This window comes from Sphaeramia orbicularis, chromosome 7 (genome assembly GCF_902148855.1).
Source record: "Sphaeramia orbicularis chromosome 7, fSphaOr1.1, whole genome shotgun sequence".
In the NCBI taxonomy this organism is placed as follows: Eukaryota; Metazoa; Chordata; class Actinopteri; order Kurtiformes; family Apogonidae; genus Sphaeramia; species Sphaeramia orbicularis.
This window is the reverse complement of record NC_043963.1, coordinates 30,459,749-30,481,421: the sequence shown is the minus strand read 5'-3', so window position 1 is coordinate 30,481,421 and position 21,673 is coordinate 30,459,749. Positions and strand designations below refer to the sequence as shown.

The window sequence follows — 21,673 nt, the reverse complement described above, 5'->3', positions numbered from 1 at the left end:
TCAGCGGGGTTGTTGATTGATATTATGGGTGAAATTGGGGGGAGGGGACTATTTTGATCAAAGTTACAGTCCAGCTGATAAAAACAAAGGCTGATTAGGATGGTGCATTTGAGGTGTAGTTGCACTTGAACCATGACATTGGCTCCTGGAAAATGTTGACTACATCAGCTGTTAGTGGAGGCTGTAATACATGTTTGAGAAGTTTAGAACAGTTATTGTGCAACTACAAAATGTTGAGCATCACTGACATTCAAATTTTCAGCAGATAAGAAAACTGGTTTCATAAAGGAAACCGTTAGAACAGGTGTCAAGTCTAGGGACTGAGTAGTGGTGAAGTTCATTTGTGAGTGTGGCATTTGGGAGGAGTTGCAATACTTGTCACCAGGCATCACAAATGAGGAACCACTTACATGAGTTGGCGTCCACACCAGTGGCAATAGAGCTGGTTTCATCCCTTGGGTGAACAGGGTTATTCCTCACCTCCTTCCAGATGACTGGATGCTGCAGCAGAACAATGGAGCAATATGCCTGAAGTAGAGTGTTGACCCATATTAGAAATGGAAGCTACATAACTGTAAAAAACACTGAATTCTTTTCATGATGCAAACATGGGAAGCTTTTGTGAGTGTACTTTAGAGTTCACTTACTGCTTTTTTAGAGCATGGATGGTTCAATTTATTTTTCATTTTGCAGATCAAATTCACACAACAGTTGAAGAGCATGCTCAATAAAGCACCATACAGTAAGTTCCAATTTGCATGCAAGTATACTTTGAATTACATAATGGGTATGAACACTGATTTTTCATAACTTTTTTTTAAAAGAAGTTTAAAAAAAAAAAAGTATCCATAGCTTTCCAGCTGCCAAAATAAAAAACATGGGTCTGCTATGTGACACTTAGAAATAAAAAATAGTACCCAATAGAAAACTTGAAAAATGGAGGTTTCCAAAGTGTCAACTGATGGCAAGATGTCAGTTTGGTAGTAGTAAACTGCATATTTGTTTTAATCCCAAACAAAGCATTCCAAACTTCTTTGTGTCAATAAAGCCAATAAAATCCCATCAAAAGTTACTGCCTTGAAATGGCCACTTGATATTGTTTTGCAATGTTAAGAGCTGGTTTCCTGCAGAGAAAGTTTCCATTGCATTCTGGCAGGCAAGCTGTGCCCCACAGCCCAGAGCCCTCTGCCATCTGTTCATGTAAAACTGACATTGCCAGAGAAGCAAAAACACAACATTTATTTAGTCAGCTTGTGGCTGTTTGAACGTGGAAGCTCCCAATGATGGTAGAAAAAACAGCCAGTATTGGACCTTTATCTTTCCTGTTCTCATAGCCTGTACTTGTTTCAGGACTGGCCTCACCTGAAAGGACTGGAAGATCTCCAGGAAGGGAGGAGAGTATGGGAACAGTGAGACCAGCAGTGGAGGCAAAGTCTAAGAGATAGCAATAGGCAGACAGGAGACAGAATCTGATTTTCGTTTTTTCTATTTTCACGCATCAGAAAATGAATATGTCCTCAAGGATCGTATTTGGAGAGGGACACCTCACTCCCAAGCAGTTCTCCTTTGTCTTCCCTCAGACGGACTCCCTGAGGAAAGGCAGCCGGTCTGCAGGAAAGAGGAGGATGTTCTCCTTTTCTCTCAGATGTCGACTGGGCATCATCAGGGGAAGATCCAAAGGTAAAACCTACATGAAAAGTGACTTTTAGACACATTATATCATTAACACTGTAAATCTGGAGGCTAAACAAAGTTGTGGTGTTCACAAAATTATATTTAGCTTTATTTGTATTTCATTACTCAACAGTCATCTCATTATGTATCCCCTGATCTAAACTATACTGATAAAGTAAAAAATAAATAAATAGGACTTTTTATAAAGAAGGTAAAGGTAAAATCTTTCTATTGTATCTTTTCCTCTAATACAATGATCTTTACAAGTGTAACAAAAGTGGTGGATCTTGAAAATTTTACATGGGCTGGCAAGTGAGAGAAGTATGTGGTAATTATGTTTAAATAATGCCCTGCAAACAAGGTATGGAGGCTGGTGCACACCTTAAGTCTTCAGAGGACAGGTGCATAGTAGCATGAGGTACGAGTGAAGAAGAAAAAAGGTATCCCGTACACTGTCCAATCAACTTGCAAAAAATGTCAATAGAAGATAACATTTCAGTCCTCTGGACCATTTTCCAGAAGAGATTTAAAAACAGCATCGACAATACAGGCAAATATATGGCCTACCCTGCCAGAGGTAGCCAGTCAGGGGCTGAGCAAACAGGGGCCACAGTCAATCATACAGCTGCATCCAACTAGCAGTGATTAAGAAGCTCTACCCAGGTGATAAACAGGCTCATTGAGTACATGGATAAATAAGACTGTGGAAACTCAGACACTTCAATAGTAAGCAAGCACATATATGAGTGAAAGCCCATATACGTGCCTCTCTGTAGAACGGAAAAATAGTTTTCTAGTGGTTTTGCCCACGGAAATGAGACCGTAATCTTACAGATTACCTGGAACATGAAATTTTTACACATAATGGTTCACCTCAGCCTGCACAGTTTCTGTGAGTCCTCCTCCCAGTGGTAACTACTGCTGTGGCAGTTGTGCACAGTGAAACAACACCTCGAAAGTCGCATATTTTTTCCGGTGGACGGACGTTTCGGCCTACGACGTTTCGGCCTTTCGAGGGTTAGGGTTAGGGACTGCAAAAAGTGCAGTCCGAAACATCCTAGTCCGGAACGTCCTACATTCATTTTTGCCACCCACACACAGGAAAACATTTTCCTATAAGAAGTGTGATTACCTGTGACTCAACCCATGTTGTGTACATGTTAAAATGTCCCTGTGGTCTATGTTACGTGAGCAAAACCACCAGGAAACTAAAAGTGAGAATAAGTGAACATATGAGCGTCATTCGCAGGCAAGACCAAAACTCACCAGCTGCCCTATGAATGAATGAATGAATGTTTATTTCAGTTAAATACAAAATACAAAACACATACATATTTAAAAAAAACAACAACAACAACAAAACAAAACACCTACATATTAAAAAAACAAACATAAAATTAACACATTTTGTAACTGAAAAAGGAAGGAGCTGAAGCCAGAGGCTTATTTCTGCTTCTCCTATTCACATCCTTAGTCCAAGTCCACACCTTAAGTTGCAGCAGATAAATACTTAAACTTAAATTATACTACATTCAGTGTAATAAGTTATTTTGTAATCATGTTACTTTCATAGCCCTTCATAATTTGACAAATTAAATTCTTTTTGAAACTCAACAGCGAGCTACACAATTTCACTTCATCCTTCAGTTCGTTCCATAGCTTGACACCAATAACTGAAACACTGTGATATTTAACGTTTGTTCTTACTTTACATTTTTCAAACACAAACATCCCTCTTAAATTATAATGTCCTTCTCTTAACTTAAAAATTTTCTGAATACAAAAAGGAAGGTTTTTACTTTTAACGCGAAACATAAATTCCATTGTTTTTAAATATACAATGTCAAAAAATTTTAGTAAACCAGATTCTACAAAAAGTGGATTACTTGATTGGAGGTAACCAGCTTTGTTTATGACTCTAATAGCTTTTTTTTGAAGTTTAATTATCGGGTCTAAATTAGTTTTATACACATTGCCCCATATTTCCACACAGTATGACAATATGGCATTACAAGTGAACAATACAACATATGCAAACATTTTTTGCTTAACAAGTCTCGAGTTTTATAAAGAATCGCAACAGCCTTGGACATTTTGCGTTTGATATATTCTATTTGTGGTTTCCAACAGAGTTTATGGTCAATAATTACTCCCAAAAATTTTGTTTCATACACCCTTTCAATTTCAATTTCATTAATTTTCAGTTTTATATCATCATTTCCCCTAGCACCACCAAAAACCATAAATTTTGTTTTATCTTCATTAAGTGATAACTTATTAACGTCAAACCATTTTTTTAACTTGCTCAATTCCTTTTCCACAGTTTCTAATATTTGTTTCATATTTGCTCCCAAATAAAGCAAATTAGTATCATCTGCAAATATTGTAAATTTTAACTCACTAGATGCCATAAAAATATCATTTAGATAAAGTATAAATAACTTGGGTCCCAGAACTGAACCTTGTGGGACCCCACATGTTACTTTTCTAAGTTGTGAATTTGTATTTCCAATTGATACATACTGAGACCTATTTTGTAAATAACTTTTTAACCAGTTTTGTGCCACACCTCTTATACCATACATTTCACATTTCCGGAGTAATATTGAGTGATCAATTGTGTCAAATGCTTTCCTTAAATCAATAAAAACACCAACAGTATGTTGTTTCTGACCCACCGCTGTTGCTATAGTTTCTGCAAATTCCATTACTGCTAAAGATGTTGATCAGTTTTTCCTAAATCCGTACTGATGATCATTTAATATCCTATATTTGTCTATGTAGTCATCTAACCTCTTTACAAACAGTTTCTCAAGAATTTTAGAAAATTGTGGTAACAGTGACACCGGTCTATTTTGACACCATGTGCTTATCACCATTTTTATAAATCGGAATCACTTTAGCTATTTTCATATTTTCTGGAAAAGTGCCTGTTTGAAATGATTTGTTACATACATACGTGAATGGTTGAAGGATACTATTTATCACTTGTTTTATGAGTGACATATCAATGGAATATCTATCAGTAGATTTTTTATTTTTAAATTTCCTGACCACTTCCAACACTTCACTTTCACAAACTCCACCAAGAAATATTGAATTATTGTTTTCAATGGCAAAATCAAAGGTTTTATCATCCTTTTCCCACTTGGTAATATCTTTTGCCAAATTTGGACTGACATTAACAAAAAAATCATTAAATATGTTCACGATGTCCTCTATATTTTCCACCACAGTGTCACCAGTTTTAACAACATATGTAGCAAAATTATTTTTTATTACTTTTTTTAATCATATCATTTAACACTCTCCAAGAACCTTTAATATAATTTTTGTGTATTTCTAATAACTTATCATAATAGGCTTTTTTATGTGTTCTTATAATTGCTGTCAATCTATTTTTGTATCTTTTATTTTTATTCTCTTTTTCTTTCGTTCTGTGCTTCAGAAATTCCCTATAAAGCTTGTTTTCCTTCTTACAAGACATTTCCAATCCCTTAGTTAACCATGGTTTCTTATTCTTTTTAAAATTTTGCCTATATTCTTTCACAGGACAATGTCTGTTGTACAATATCAGGAATATGTCTAAGAAAGCATTATATGAATCATTAACATCATCTACATAAACGTCATGCCAGTCATAATTTATTAGTTCCTCATTCAAGGCCATAATTGCTTCTGGTGCTTCCCTACACTTTAAGAAGGCCAAGCATGACATCGCTACACTGCGATTTCATGGTTTTGAACTGGTCAAACCACCAGTCCGTGGTGGTGATCACGACCATATCTTGAAGAGAGGTGAGAGATTCTGGATCTTCACTCTACAAATACTATCTCCAAAAGGACTTAATGATGAATTCCTGTTAAATATGTTGTGACTTTAGCACTTTGTGATAAGTGGTGTTATGACCTGGCTCGGAGGCCACAACAAAGAAGGGGAACACACCATAAATGAAGTTTAACACAAGAATGCAACATAACCAAACCAAGGGCTGAAGAACCAAGGACCTGTGAGGGTAGCAAGAGTGAGCTCTACAGGCAGACTCTTTAAGGACAGGAACTCCTGGGCGCCAAAGGTGTTCCTGATTTCCCCATCAGGTGCCTGTTAGAAAACAAGAGCTGGAATACATAGCACCCCCAAGAGGACCCCAGGGGCCGTAACAGTGGCATGTCTTCATGTCTCATCATCTGCTAATCATAACATGCTTCTATCGTCAGGTATTGAAGCCCTGGATGACCTTCCTTTCCTGACCCTTTTCTTGTAACTATGACACCAGGCATGGTCTTACTATTGTTATCATTATTATCATTTTCTTCTCCATGCACTGTTAGGATGTTTTTTAAAAATGATATACACAATATAAGATTTTTCTTTACTTGTATAATTTGTGTATTATTGTGTATATATGAATTTATAGCTATTTTTCTGTTCTACAGAGAGGCCCGTATATGGGCTTTCACTCATGTATGTGCTTGCCTGCTACTTAAGGGTCTGAGGTAGAGCTTCTTAATCACTGCTAGTTGGATGCAGCTGTATGATTGACTGTGGCCCCTGTTTGCTCAGCTCCTGATTGGCTACCTCTGGCAGGGTAGGCCATATATTTGCCTGTATTGTCAATGCTGTTTTTAAATCTCTGCTGGAAAAAGGTTCAGAGGGCTGAAATGTTGTTATCTTATATTAAAGTTTTTTTGCAAATTGATTGGACAGTGTGCAGGATACCTTTTTTCTTCTTCACTTGTAAATAATGCCTTGCACCATCATGCTACCAAAGTGTTCTTAATGCACAACAAGACCAGTGTTTAACAAAACCAATCCATACAGCTCTTAAAAAGTACATTTATTAATAGCAATAGCATCTTCTACATCTGCCTCTAAAATGTAATTTAGTAGATGAATAAAACACTTTTGGTCAGTTTACCGTTTGTTTCAACGCTTTGAGAAGCTTGTGGACATGGTGGCTTGTTTTGACATGTACAGTTGTAAGAATATACAAGTTAGGGGCTGTGTATAAAACGGTGATAAATATTAATTTCTCTTTTTTGGACTTTCACTTGCAATTGAATATGATCACCATAAGATGGCAGTGTGGTCAGTTTGATCAATGATGGAGAGATTCAGGCCCTTCTACTTATTTTAATATCAATTAAATATACTTAAAAATAGTCACATTTCATTCATTTCTTTCACCTTTGAGCCTTTAATGAAATCATGATATTATGTATATAAGTATATCAGTGTCCATCCACGGTCAGTTTGATTTTTAACTATTCATCATTTTGTTGCCTTGTTCTGTATCTGGCCAACACATTGTTCTGTCTCCCACTTGTCTTTATTCTGTTGGAAATTAATTAGTCTCGCTCTGAAAGACTATGCTCGCACACATTGTAAATGGGGTATTAGGGACAAAAGTCTCAGAGGAAATTATCTACACCAAAGAGTATTGTGTCCACTGAAAGAGTCGGCTAATTAGGCTCCCTGCAGCAACAGCTACAAAAATGGGAATGTTTGTTTATTATCACTTAATGTACCTTGTTAAAGCAGTCAGAAAAGAGTAGAATTCTGATGATGAAACACTCAAACAGTTTATAGTTTTTCTACCTGCTTCTTGGCATTAATAACAAGGATTTGTCCACAGTGACCCAAATAAATGAAGTGTTCAGGATCAGAGAGGCCACAGGGGTGTTTGTTAGTGGTGGGGGTCAGGAAGTGGCAGGCGTCGAAGTTTGTCTGAGCAACAAATGGTGAAACAGGTGTGGACGTGGGTCAGTGAGCAGACCCATTAGTCCCACAGTGTGTTTAGGTCTTGGGACGTGGGATTAACAGAGGGGCCTTTGAACACCCTGAGGGGGAAATACAAGATGTGGGGCTTCAGACACATTGTCACATGATCACATGGTAAATGTTTTCTTTACATTCTTAAAGAGGAATAATGAGTCTAAAATGGGATTTGGAAGAACCATGTTATTTTATGTATGTTGAAAATAAAACCAATCTTGAGCAGGTCAAACTTGACCCATAAAGACCCAATATTACTTTTTTGACAGTTCCAATTTTTTTTTTTTTTCTATATATATCTATATTTAACTTTTCTTAAGTGATTTATCACAATTTATTATCACATAATCATCTGTATTTTGTAATTTTTCAGTGAAAATCAGGTAATTTCCTATATTTAATTCACTGATCATATAGATGTTCATAAAAGTTCAGATTAAAGTTGAGGGTTATTGTATCAAAAACAGAGAAAACCGAAGAAAAGTGACTTTTTCTGTAAAATATATCACTAACTAAACATAAACCAAGTCTCTCCATCCACTGTCATTGATCAAACTCCATGGGTTTTACTGGTGAATCAATGTTGTAGAAGATGACAGTGTTTCCACGTTCACTACGGAGCCTCTGAACGTCCAAATGGGTCATATCTGATGACCATGAAAAGATGACAAACTGCATTTTATACCAGTTATTTACATGCATTGATTAGTGGTTCAGAAGTTATTAAACATTTTAGATCAGTAGATGCTTATGGTCGTCGTGGCTGTTTGGGTCTTTATGGGTTCAATTGGGAAATCTTTCACAATAAGGTATCTTTACTTTTCTTGTTATTATATTTCTCTGTAGCATCACCGTCGATTGTCTCCGCTTTGACATGACTCTTACAGTGTTTGCAGTGACAGCCTGGATTGTATGCATCATGTACTAAATACTGGTCCACATTTGCCTTTTTCTAACAAACCTACAAATAAAAATATAATAAGTACAAATTCTATTTATGATCCCAATCTGATTAAAGCTGAATGTGTCATTATAGACTGGTCCTTAACAACTGCATGGTATCTTTATATATGACAGGCAGCTGTTCAACGGAGGAATTCTGAGTATGCGTACTAGCCTCGTGTACACAGCAGCTCTGCAAAATATGAATGTGACAAACACACAACTGCTTTTGTCCTGATGTTTTGCAGGGATGAAACACATAATCACTGTGCAGGTGGTGTTAATTGTGCAGAGAGTTGACTGTGAGGTGTGTGCATTTTTGTCACGTCTAATCTTGTGTGTGTGCGTGTGTGTGTGAGAGAGAGAGGGTGGGTGGGTGGGTTTAAGGATGTGCACATGGAGGGTGTTGGACTTGGTGGGAAGTGGAATGGATAAAGAGTGACTGTGTGTGTGTCTGTGCAGAGGGAGGGAGTGACTATCGTGTGTGCCTGCCTCCCTGAACCCCTCTGGCATAGGAAGAGAGAGAGAGAGAGAGAGAGAGAGAGCACACTCACTCCAGCTCTGTTTGAGAGAGAAGGGTTATGTGTGAGCTCATGTGAGTGTGTGAACAGGAGATGATAAATCCTCCAGAAAAAGGACTAACGATTAGTAAGAGAAGCTCAAAAATGGAAGCACAGCAAGATGGTAAAAGAAGGAATGTAGCCTGACCTCCCTGCTTTGAGTCTCATAGAGGAGAGGAAGCGCATCAACAGAAGCAACAAAAGATTCATATTTTCCAAGGATTAAGAAGAATCACCTCATTCTGAGCTCTTTTTAAGTTAACATAGAGAGAGAGGGAAAACGAGACCATCTGAGGATCAGAATTTGTCCTAAGGAGGAGCTCAGGACTTTACAAACAAGGTTTAAAGGCTGATAAGGCTGGAGTTGGAGCAAAGGAATGAAGAAACGAAGATGGTGTTTGTGTTTTATCTGAGCGGGTGAGACTCGGCCTCTCGAGTCAAACATCTTTTCTTCAGGTGGAACTTGAGCTCTCTGCCCGGTACTAGAGATCTGCAGGGTTATTTTGTGGGTGTGACTTAACTAGAGCCATGCTGTGTGGTCTGAGGAGAGATGCCAAGAGCTGCATTGGTAAGAGCACCACGCTTTGATCTTTGCGATGCAGAGTCAGGGGGGTCAAGTGGTAGAAGAGGAGGCCAGTGAATACCTGGGATGGCGTTTAGTTTAGCATGTTGTTCGTCTGAAGGGGTGATTACCTTAATGTCTCTGCTAAAACGTTCACTGATTCATTCCCTAGCAATAGACTTTTTTTTTTTTACTTTGAGTCACTGTAAGAGATGTAAGTGTCAGTGTACTGGATAACGGGGCCAGATATAGAAATGTAAACTGGGTCTGGCAAGGCCCAGTTTATAAATAAAGTTTTCCATCTGAAAATAGCTTTATGATTTCATTGTCATTGTCAGTGCCGCCCCCATATTTAACCTACATTCTGATTGGTTATTAGAGGGATGTCATCCAGTGAATGCCCTAAATCAGGAGTTAATTAACTCACCACATATTTATGCAGGAGCGTAGTAATTTCTTTTAGTCAGAGCAATGCATCAAGGTTTTCTAAATGTGGATCTTTTGGCAAACCCAATCCCTGAGCCAATTATAAACTTCCTTTTCAAAGACGAGCAGATTCAGCGGTACATTCACTGGTTCATTGTGGAGGCTGTTTATTAATCAGCTCCATCCTGATGGTAATTCTGGACGTTAGGGTGAGTGATGGTTATTTTAAGCTGGAGGAGGATAGCTGGGGGATGGCTTGATGGTACAGTAGTGTTCAGTCACGTGCAGTGCATTGGGTCTGCATAACCCAGAGCTAATGTTGCCTTTTGACTGCAATGACAGCTGCTGGACTGTCAGGGCCCTTAGGAGTCTCATGGTTGTAAGGCTTTTGCCCAGCTTAATGCGCTTCTGATGTGTCACTCACTTTGTGTATGTGTGTTTGTGCCTCTCAGCTACCGAACAGGATATTTGTGCAAGGATGTGGATCAAATAGTGTGAAATACCATACAATGCATATGCATAATGCGTACATCATTATTAAAATATAGAATTCCAGTGACGATATTTGTGTGACTGGGGTCTGACTCATGCAGCCATGTGCACATGCAGTTTCTCCTTTATTCCTTGTGTTCAGGGTCTGCCCAAAGGTTTCAGGTCAGAAAGTTTGAGGATCTATGCCCCTCAGCTGTCCCAAGGCTTCATCTTTACTTGGGCAGATGTGTAAAGATGTGGGCAGAGAGAAGGCAGCCCTCCGAGCACTCGCTTCGGTCACTCCAGTCTTTACAAATCAGCTCAGATAAAAGAAAAAGCCACCCTGGACTAACTCAAATGTCATGTCTCATGTCAAAATGATATACTTTCAGGCTTGTTACTCCTTAAATGATGTCAGATGTAACTTCTGACCTCTGGAGCGAAATGAAGTAGATCCTGTTTCTGTTGACCTTTATTACCTCCACCAAGGAGGTTATGTGATCACTCCCATTTGTTTGTCCATCCACATGTCCGTCTGTCTGTTAGCAGGGTAGTGCTGCACTGATTCTCATGAACAATTGTGGAAGTGTAAGGCACCGAACAAGTATACACCCTAAACAGATCCATGAAAAAGGGTCAAGGCTGGGATTTTTTTCACTTTATTTTGTAGTACTAGAAAGTCCAAACTGTTGGATTAAAAAATAAGAATGAATGAATAATCTTACTAATAACCAGAGCCAACAGATGAATTAGAACTAAGTCCCTAAGTTAGCGTGGTAATAATCACACTAACCAGTGGCCCCAGCTACCTGAAAGGAGGAAAACATTCCAATATTCGGCTTGTTAAATCATCAGATTTAATAGCATTGTGAAATGAGCAGAACAGTTGAGTATTAGCAGATCTGTGCTCAGTGTGTTCTAGGTAGTTTATAAACACAAGTTCTGAAAAGGTTTAAAAGAAAAGAGGTGTAGTGTAGCATTAAAGCAGCTCTGAAAAGTGAAGTGTTAAGATTGTGATGACTTCAGTTGTGTAAGTTCATCAGTTCATGTAGTATAAAGCAGTAACATGCCCCCTCCACTCTTGGCACAGCTCTTCTCCTGGTATGTAATGTGATGTACAATCACTGTGCAGGACGGCTGAAAAAGGTAATCCGCAGTGGACAGGATTAAAGAAGGAGCGCCAAGTCAGGTTTCTCATCCCTGTGGCTGCTGACATGCTTGTTTGGCTGCATTCAGGTTCAGATGGCCAGTCAGTGGTTCTGCTAATCTGAGGCCTGGCTGGTGCTGCGTCAGAAACAAGTCCACTGTGGGCAAAAACATAAAATAAAATTAAATGAAATAAATAAATGCCACATTTTCCCTGCAGAGCAGATTGAACATTTCCTGAGTTTCTGCAGCAGCTGCTGTAAATGACATGAAAATGATGATTTTCTCTCCATGCCCGAACAGTCCATTAACCGCATGCTGTTCCTTCAGGAAAATTCCCATGCTTTAGTAGCCGCATATATCAGACTTGCCACAAATGTATTCTTGTGTTAAATTAATGGTTTTCAAGGGCCATGGCTACAGACAGAGATGAGCTATTTTCAGCACTTGACCCTTTTATTGGATTGTCATGGAAACAAAGTGGACTGACCTTTCAGGTCCAGGTTCAGGTGCACTCTGTTTCAGTTAGCCAATTTCTGACCAGTGTGGTTTAATGCTACTTCCTTCCCAGAGCCCCCACGTTACCTAGGGTGCAGCAGGAGGCATTAACATCTTGGTAGCTGTCAGGATGTGGAGAGGATGGTCTTTTTCATTTAGCCCTGTGCTGCAGAGATTATATCACCACACTGCTTCCTAACATCACCTCCATACTTCCTTGCTGTCTCCTCAGATGAAGGACCATACTCAAAGGGGAGTAAGGAGTCAGGACCATCTGACCAGTCACATTGCTCCCAGAGGCGCAGCCTTTCAGGTACAATACAATCAAACCTGACTTTACATCATTTTGTTTTCTTATCTGTTGTCTGATTCATGCTGCTGGGCCCAATTCATCTCTGTAAAAGCAGAGGAGTCCTGCCCACTCTGACTGAGACACAGTGTGTATGAAGACCTGCGTGTCTCCTGTGTTTTGTTTGATGTTGCACTGTTTGAAAATCACATAAACGCTTAGATAATCTGGAAAAAATGCTTGTGTGGCATACCTGTCATTGGCACTAAATCACACTCCGTAGACTTCATATTGTAATTTAACAGCGCAGCACAATGCAGACCCCTCCACAAGACAGAATGAGACCGAGTACAGTCGTCTGGTAGCACAATGCAGCCACAGAGCCATCAGAGTTAGGTCAAAGTCATTTTCTTTCACTTTAGAATACAATTGGATTTCAATTTATTACCTGATGAGCCTGCCAGAATTTTCAATAAGCTTCTTTTTTAATGGATGCATTGATTTTTTTTTTTCCATCCATTGTCAGTATTTAGTGTGTTATTAATAAAACTGACTCCATCCTCCTCCTCTTCCTCCTCAAGGTGTCAGAAAGATTTAATCAGATTGAGAGATTTAGAGTAACAAGAAAACGACAGTAAAGTGAGAAAAGAAAGTATGTGGCCATGTGTCACAGAGGATTTCTGTGAGTGATTCAGAGGAGGAAGAAAAGATGAAGGAAAAAGTGTTTCACTGCCTCTCAGACCGGGTGATTCTGTCAAGCGGACGCTAATGCTGACTGTGGATCTGTGCCTCTGTATCTGTCAGCAGACGAGTACAGAGGAGTGACCACCGTGGACCTGATGAAAAGGGAAGGCAGCAGCCTTGGCCTCACCATCTCTGGAGGGTCTGATAAGGACGGCAAGCCCAGAGTGTCAAACCTGCGGCCAGGTGGGCTAGCTGCCAGGTGAGATCTCTGCTCTACAATGTGGTTCAAACCTGCCAAATACACTAATCCATCTGGACGTTGTATTCTGTTCCAACTGGTACGCATTACAAAGTTTAACCAGATCACTCAGAAGACTCTGATTAAAGACATGCTGTTATAGTAGAATATCTTAATGGTTAATAATAATTAGAGCTCTAATTTATGTAATATAGGCCTAATCATTAATTTAAGAAAAAAAAAAAAATCACATCAGTCTCATAATTCTTTCTTCAGTCATCTATGACAATGAATTGAATAACAAAGGGTTACTAACCAATCATTTTAGGCTTTTGGAAGCACTGATCAATATTTTTGACCATTTTACAAAAACAAGACGACCAAATAGTAAATTGATTACATGAGATAATAATCAACAGATGAATCAATAATGATAAATTAAATAACTAAATAACCATTAGTCAGCTGGTCTATTAACAAAATGCTTCCAAAATAAAAATAGCCAGACTTTACCAAATTTGGGTCATTAATTAAAAAAAAAAAAGTCAAGAGTGCAAGTTGGCTATAGTTTTGATAATAGTTATTCTGTTATAATGAATAAATGGGTTTTACTCCAAAGAAATGTTTATTTCTGCTAACATATCTATTCCAAAACACTGTCTACACATCAGAACACACATTCATTTAGAGACCTCATTGTTGTCATTGTCTCTATTTGAATGTTTGTCTATGTTAAGTCTATGTTCAAGTGTGATTGGGTTCATGTTGTTTTGGGTTCATGTTGAAACATGCATGCAAAGAAAAACCGAAGCCAAATTCCTTCACATTCTCTGCCACTAAAGCTGATTCTGATCTATTATATAATGCACATAAACCTATGCCTATGTGTAATAACTTTATCATATACCTTGAAAACATGAGCCAGCAAGCATTTTCGTCATTTGTCTCCTCATTCATTATCAAAGTGCATAAGAATTAGCACATTTTATCTCTAATACAGATCATTTACAAGAATTGTAGCCCAGTAGAAAAATTCTCTAAGAGGATGGTATCCAAAAATTGAAAGCTTCTTGCATTAATTCAATACAAACACCCAATTTTTCAGCCAGACAATAGATTTTGAATGGGTAAGTAATTGTTGTTGATGCTTAATTCACTGTAGAGGGATAATTTTTCAATATAACGTGCTTGCTTAATTCATAAATTGCTTGTTAAAGATTCTATTAAAGCTGTTTCCCCCAACATCACACTTAATGTCACGAAAGACTCACGTTTCATGATGATTAAGCTGTGTGTGACTGAAGCCCCTGTTGTGATACACACACACACACACACACACACACACACACACACACACACATACATACACACTGTGTAAGAATGACACCACCCCTCTGAAAATGTCTTGGCAATTTATGCCATCGCTTGTCAAGTCCGAGCAGTTTTAAAGACAGATACAGCACTAATTCTTCCAAGCAGCTTGTCTTCCCACAGCTGAGTTCATCCCTGTGTGGAAGTGGTAGATAATTTACTGGGATAGAGAGACACACAGGCAGACGAGGAGAGGGACTGGCAGTGACATTGTGTGATGAGACTGGACCCAGTGACAGGTCTGCTGGTTAAGATGTCCCTCTCTGTCTTCTGTCAGCACTGACTGGCAGTTGCCCAAAGGTGAGAGGGGCGAAGAGGGCAGAGTGCGTATTTAATTAATTAGCTCTTCAATGAGCAGCATGTTGACTCAGAATGTCATATGTGAGACACCATGTACAATCATCTCAATCAGTGTCTGAAGAGGAGACGCTTTGAGCCATTCCACTCATGAATCTGCTCGCATCTTCTGTCTAGTGTGTACTGTAAGGGCACTTAAATCAAATCACCAATAGTGACTGTGAAACCAGCCAAGATCATACAGTAAACATTTACATTCAACCACAACCATGCTCTTAACCCTTTATCTGGCAAGTGACTATTTTTGGTAGTTTCCACATGCATTGCAAGACCGTGACAGCAACAGTTAAAGTGAGGACAGTGAGTCAGCAACCTCAGGTCCAATGTGGTCTACAGGGTCTGTAAGGTCCCCCCCTGCATGAACAGTGAGTGTAGCTGCTTTGTTAGGTACCATGAAGTAATGGTACTAATCAGTGGTGTAGTGGTCCCTGGAGAAGTGGGTATTGAGGTTTTGCACATATGTCACATGATCACGTGGTTTTCTGTTTACAACGCCATATTGGTAGGCAAGCTTTCCTTGGATCGTACATTGTGTTAAACGATGGACCTGCTAAACTCCTGTGTGCCATTTATTACTTAGCTTTCACCAATTATAAATTAGGCAGAAAGACCCCTCGATTCCATTGGTGGCAGCAGTGGTTCTGTTCTGCTGACCGCTGTTTATAATTATTACCGCGGTTAGCATAGTTTCTCAGTATAGTTAGCCTGCGTGCCTGTTGTGCCTAGCGGCGTGGAAAAAATTGTCATCATGTGGTATGGTGATGAAGACCCCTTTAAACCTACCAGGAGGGCTTCCCCTGGCCTATCACTCTATAGAGCAGGGGTGTCCAATCCTGGTCCTCGAGAGCTACTATCCTGCATGTTTTAGATGTATCCCTCTTCCAACACACCTGATTCAAATGATCAGCCTATCATCAAACTCTGCAGAAGCCTGATAATGACCATCAGGTGTGCTGGAAGAGGGAAACATCTAAAACATGCAGGATAGTAGCTCTTGAGGACCAGGATTGGACATCCCTGCTATAGAGAGAGAGTGATTGTGGATCTACCTGCTCCCTTTGCCGGTGATGGCAGCCAGAGTTTCCTCAGCTGGAAGTGGCAGTCGGAGCTACGGCGGGCGACACTGGTGAGTTCAGCAGGGAGCTGGTGACAATACTCCCCACCCGTCTGGGCAAGTCTGCTTTTCTACTATGGGACAGCCTTCCCCATGCGGTCAAGTCAAATTATGCAGCCGTGAAAGAGAAGATGGGATCGGCTTTTGGACAGAGACAGTTAATGGACTGTTTTAGAGTGAACATATCGGCTCGTTCACGAATTCCGGGGCAGAGCCTGGAGGTGTACGCGGCTGATATGAGCCGGCTGGAGCTGGTACTAGTGTTTTTACCTCCGAGTTGCGCGCATCACTGTTGTTAGTAAACATTGAAACTCATCTATGGTGCCTTTATCACAAGTAGACATACTCGCAAATAACAAAACACGCAAACACGAGCCCAAAGAAAAACACAATAAAAAGCAACAGTTCTGACTTTCTGGATCCAGATAGCGTGCCTACCAATATGGCGGTGTAAACAACAATCACATGACCAGTGACGTCAGCTGCAAGTCCTCAATACTCTCAATTTTCTTTCTTTCTTTCTTTCTTTCTTTCTTTCTTTTTAAGTAGTCCAGAAAAACGCCCTATTTTAGAAACAGTGACATGTAAAACTACTCTATTGAGTTTACCCAAAAATCCGTCAGTTGTATTTGCTCACTATAATAAAATTATCATGACTTGATCAGGTGCAGTTTGTAGGTATTACTGGTCACACAAGCAGCTGCATGAATGTCAAATATATTCAACATGAGGCAAACATAGGATAACGTTAGCCTTTCATAACAGTAGCCTACTAGCATAGTTAAACTACTGGAGACAACATCTCCTCTAAACGTGCAGTCATATTACCACTACTTTAAAACAGTGACTCATTTGGAAAGCACCTTAAAACTTACCTCAGAATTATGCATTCCACGAAAGTAGGTTCTCTCCATATGTGTCTCTCACTTGACAGACGTGTCTTCTGCCTTTCTCGTTCACATTTCCAATAATTGCGCAGCTTTCACTAGACATGACCTGTCAATCAGCTGGTGTGGCACTGGCACCTGAAGTGTCCAATCAGGTTCCAGAGGTGGCCAAAGCTAGTTAGCAATATTTTCCTCAGAATGACCTGCCCTACTCTGCCTCTGATTGGCTCATCAGTTCTCATGCCTAAAGTTAACCAATCTAATCAGTGAAGGCACTGAGTACTAGCCAATTACAGGCAGAGGTGGGCGGGTCATAGCTTCACCATCCTGGGGGGAAAAATACGCAAATTTGGCTCAGATAGTATTGAATGGTGCACATCGAGGGGGATGTAGAAGTTGTCTATGCAATGCTGACTGAAAAATAAGTAGATATACGCCAGACTACACTTGTGGTACTAATGTAAGTAATGATGTTCAAAGGGATAGTGTGTATGTTGACAGGTGTCTGTATCAGGACTTATGTTGTTGTAATGGTCTAAAAGTCGTGTTCTAATGTTCTGTTCTTTACAAATACTGTTCAGAATAAGTTTGATGTTGATGCTCAGTCTGGGAAAAAAAAGCGTTTCTCTATGGAATTATTTAGAATGTATATCTAGATTTTGATTTATAAAGTTGAGGGAAAAAAATGTTCTAATGTTGTGAAATACATGTTCCTTTCACCTTATATGTGTTTTCTTGTAGTTTTTATATGTACTTCTTGACTATTTATTTATTTATTTGCCACTTATGGCTAAGGAACTAAATACGGTAACTTAATTAACTTTGATTTTCTACATAACAATAAAGAAATTTTTTTAAAATTTTCTCAAAAGTAATAAAGTCTTGTTATGTCTTCCAATAACACACTGAGGTTTAATTTTGAATGCCAGAGTATTTCTATGAGTGTGAGTTAAAGGATTAACTCTTCTACACAGGTACAGATTACTTGATGGTTGCATCTTTGTGTCTGTGCTCCACTTTCCACAGGAGTGACCAGTTGAATGTGGGAGACTACATCAAGTCTGTGAATGGCATCAACTTGTCAAAACTTCGCCATGATGAGATTATCAGCCTGCTGAAGAACATCGGGGAGCGAGTAGTGCTGGAAGTGGAGTATGAGCTACCTCCATTCGGTAGGTTAAACTCACTTAAAGGTTAAAGACATCCTGTCATTGAAACAAATGCACATAGGTATTTGAACCATCCACACATTTACTCTAGCCTATTAGTTGAATCTGTAGAAATATGTTCTATACAGGAACCACTGATGATGCTGGTCATAGTGCATATACACTATTTCCCATAAAGTTGGGATAAAATATTTTCTACCTCTTCTCGTGAAATAATTCTAACAGTTTGATTTATTCTTGATAGATAAAGTGTAACTGGGACTAATTATGGTACCTGGTCAAATGTGATTACTGATGTGTATAAATAAGAATGAAAAGAGGAATTCGTCTGAAAACAAAATTATTCCAACTTTAATTATGTATATTTTAAGAATAGAAATGAGGTATGTAATAAGTCCTCAGTTTTACTCTCATTTGCTTTAAGATGTACAGGAATGTTTTGCATACTTGCATATTTTCCTAGTGTTGGTTTTAATTCTTCAGGTGTTTGTCACAGAAAAACATTTTAGGTTCTAAAAATACTATAATTATTCAGCATAGATTTAGTCAGTTTTAACATTCATTAGCACAGTTTTGGCCACTTTAGGTCACCACCCCACTTTTGCACCTGTGTAGTATTTTTTTATCATATAACCCTCATATGTGTATATATATTTCTTATCTGGTGTTTTGCATTTTATATTCAAGTAAGATATCCATACTTGTATCATTTTTAGACTGTATATATATTTTTATTGTGTTTTTATTGTGTTCATAGGTCTATTTATATATTATACAGTATAGTAGTTAGTAGTTTATGTTTTTATTTTTAGTATTTGCTGTGTTATACCCTTTTTCTATGCTACCTTCTGGATTATTCAGCTACTATCACAAACTGCAGATGAATAAAGTTTTATCTTATCTTATTTGCAAGTCAAAACATATATGTTTTATATGTTTATGTATTTTTTATGTATAATATGTTAAGACTGAACTAAATGTATTTATTAGTAAAACAGTCCCATTTGAAATATAATCATTTAAACCGTGTCGGAACTTCCAAGAAAACTGTCCATATTTAGCCCATATTAACCCAGACATTTAGACACCGTCTGACCTGCAAATCACTTTATCAATACTTACCTCGTTTCCTGGATCAAAGCATCGGCCTCAGAGATCGAGCTGGTCCCCAGGCACTGCACTGTGACATCCTGCTGCTTTTAAATTGTTAACATGGGTCAAATACAGAGGATTTATTCCCCCACTGAGATTAATTAAATCTAACGTATTTCAGCAGTGTTTTGTTCAGTCTCCTGACTCAGCAGCCAGTTCACACTCAGATGCCATTAAAATCAAGCCTGCTTTTGTACAAAGATTTATGTGCATATATGCATTTAGACAAGACTGGTAATGTTGCTGTAATGCTGATTCAAAAGTAGTTGTATATGAACATCCCTTCTTTTCCTCTCCATTTGTAGTCCAGACCCCCTCAGGACTCATAACAAAGACCATAGAGGTCTGTTTACACAAAGAAGGAAACAGCTTTGGGTTTGTCATGAGAGGTAAGTATGTAAAATAGTATGTAAATAAATTAACTTGGCTTAGAATTGAACTTTTTTTAAATTATTGTTATTATTTTCCTCTTCTTCATTTTCTTCTTTTCCTTCTTCTTCTTCTTCTTCTTCTTCTTCTTCTTCTTCGTCTTATCATTATTACCCCGGCCCCCAAACGGGTGGCAAGGGGTATTTTGGTTCAGTTTGTTTGTTTGTTTGTTTAACACTAGCAGCAAAACTATTGGTTGAATTCATACCAAATTAGGTTTAGAGATTGCCAGTGATCCAGAATAGATCTGATTACATTTTGGGAACAGTAGGTCAAAGTTCAGGTATTATTATTACTATTATTATTTTTTATAAATTTTTTTATTATATTTTTTTGTATACACATAGCAATATCTGACATGCACAATGTTTTCGGGTGCTCTGGTTGAAAAGTAATAGGAAGTTGTCTAATACAATGTATATTGAGAACAACAACAGTTTTAATCTAAGCCAGAACGGCTTCTGTGAATGAACCATAATTAACCATTATCCCTTTCCACCCACTATTAAGACAAAAAACAAAATAAAACAAGAAAAGCACTCAGAGAGTGCAGACCTCCACCAAGACAGATCTGCCTCCAGTGCGTGTTTGTTTGTTAGCAAGATAACTCAAAAAGTTATAGACGGATTTTCATGAAATTTTCAGGAAATGTTGATACTGGCACAAGGAAGAAATGATTAAATTTTGGTGGTGATTGGGCCCCCCCACTCCCAGTCACCACCAAAATGTAATCATTTCTTCCTCGTGCCAGTATCAACATCTGTAACTTTTTGAGTTATCTTGCTAACAAACAAACATGCACACACACAAAGCAAAGCGATCACAATACCTCCTGGCGGAGGTAACAAAGCACGGAAAGTTCAAATTTTGTATGAATTTTTAAAATCTTTTTTGTTTTTTCCATTTTCTTATAAAGGGTAAAATTTCACATGTCTGTAGACACAAAACTATCAGTTGAATTCATACCAAATTGGCCAGTGATCCAGAATAGATGTGGTTACATTTTGGGAAAAGTAGGTCAAAGTTTCAATTTTTTCTGAATTTTTTAAATCTTTTTTTTCTCCCATTTACTTATAATGGGCAAAATTCCAAATGTCTATAAATTCTTCAATTTTGTTTCAATTTACTTCAAACTTGGGACATATATAGAGGCAATTGATATGCTGACATCAGCACATGCATAGACATGATCACATCAGCTGGACTGATGCCAAAATAAGCTACAATATGTATGAGGGGCAGGGTTTGTTGTGCCTGGCACCACCTGTTATTATTATTGTTATTATTATTATTATTATTATTATTATTATTGTTACCATTAATATTATTATTATTTTCAGGAGGTTTTCATGAAGACTGGCGTAGGTCTCGTCCTCTGGTCATTACCTACATCCGGCCTGGAGGTCCTGCCGACAGGTGAGAATATGGCATTACCATGAATAACCATACTTTGTGTGTTTACATGCATGTTTTTCTGTATTTGTTTCATCTGAAAACCAGGGGCACATTTGTGGGATCAGACTTCCTTCCAAAATACTGGACGCAACAGCAGTTTGAGGGTTAAGGTCTCAGGATATGAGCACAGTTAGGTTGAACTTAGAGTAAAGGTACAGGAAATGTCGTCTGAAAGATGGAGAGACATGTTTTGTGTATGTGAGTGTGTACAAGTACAGTGTTTATGTTACGCCTTTGTTACATTTTATGTCATGATCATGCATGAATTAGTCTGTTAGACCATACAGTCAGTAATTATGTATGTGCATGCAGGCGTGTCTCTATATTATGTCGATGTATGTACTTATATAGAGAGAGCTGTAGATATGTGCTATTTTAAATGCCTGTGAAAGTGTTTGTTTCCATGCAGGATTAGATTTATTAGAAAAATACCTGCAATCCTTTTAAGAAAATTACTTTTGTGTATTGATATT

General features: G+C 38.4%; 1 protein-coding gene across 2 annotated transcripts in view; it reads left to right on the top strand.

Moving 5' to 3' along the window:
- The first annotated feature begins 8,941 nt into the window (after positions 1-8,941).
- grip2a (glutamate receptor interacting protein 2a) overlaps positions 8,942-21,673 on the top strand; it is a 44,799-nt gene continuing 32,067 nt past the window's right edge. The window contains exons 1-6 of one of the 2 annotated variants that reach the window (XM_030138115.1): positions 8,942-9,520; positions 12,288-12,368; positions 13,152-13,287; positions 18,022-18,167; positions 19,622-19,705; positions 21,086-21,161. In XM_030138115.1, the coding sequence (XP_029993975.1) occupies positions 9,481-9,520; positions 12,288-12,368; positions 13,152-13,287; positions 18,022-18,167; positions 19,622-19,705; positions 21,086-21,161 (563 nt within the window). In that variant the 5' untranslated portion in view covers positions 8,942-9,480. Of the gene's footprint in view, positions 9,521-12,287; positions 12,369-13,148; positions 13,288-18,021; positions 18,168-19,621; positions 19,706-21,085; positions 21,162-21,673 lie in introns of both variants that reach the window. The other variant, XM_030138114.1, reaches the window with a different exon arrangement.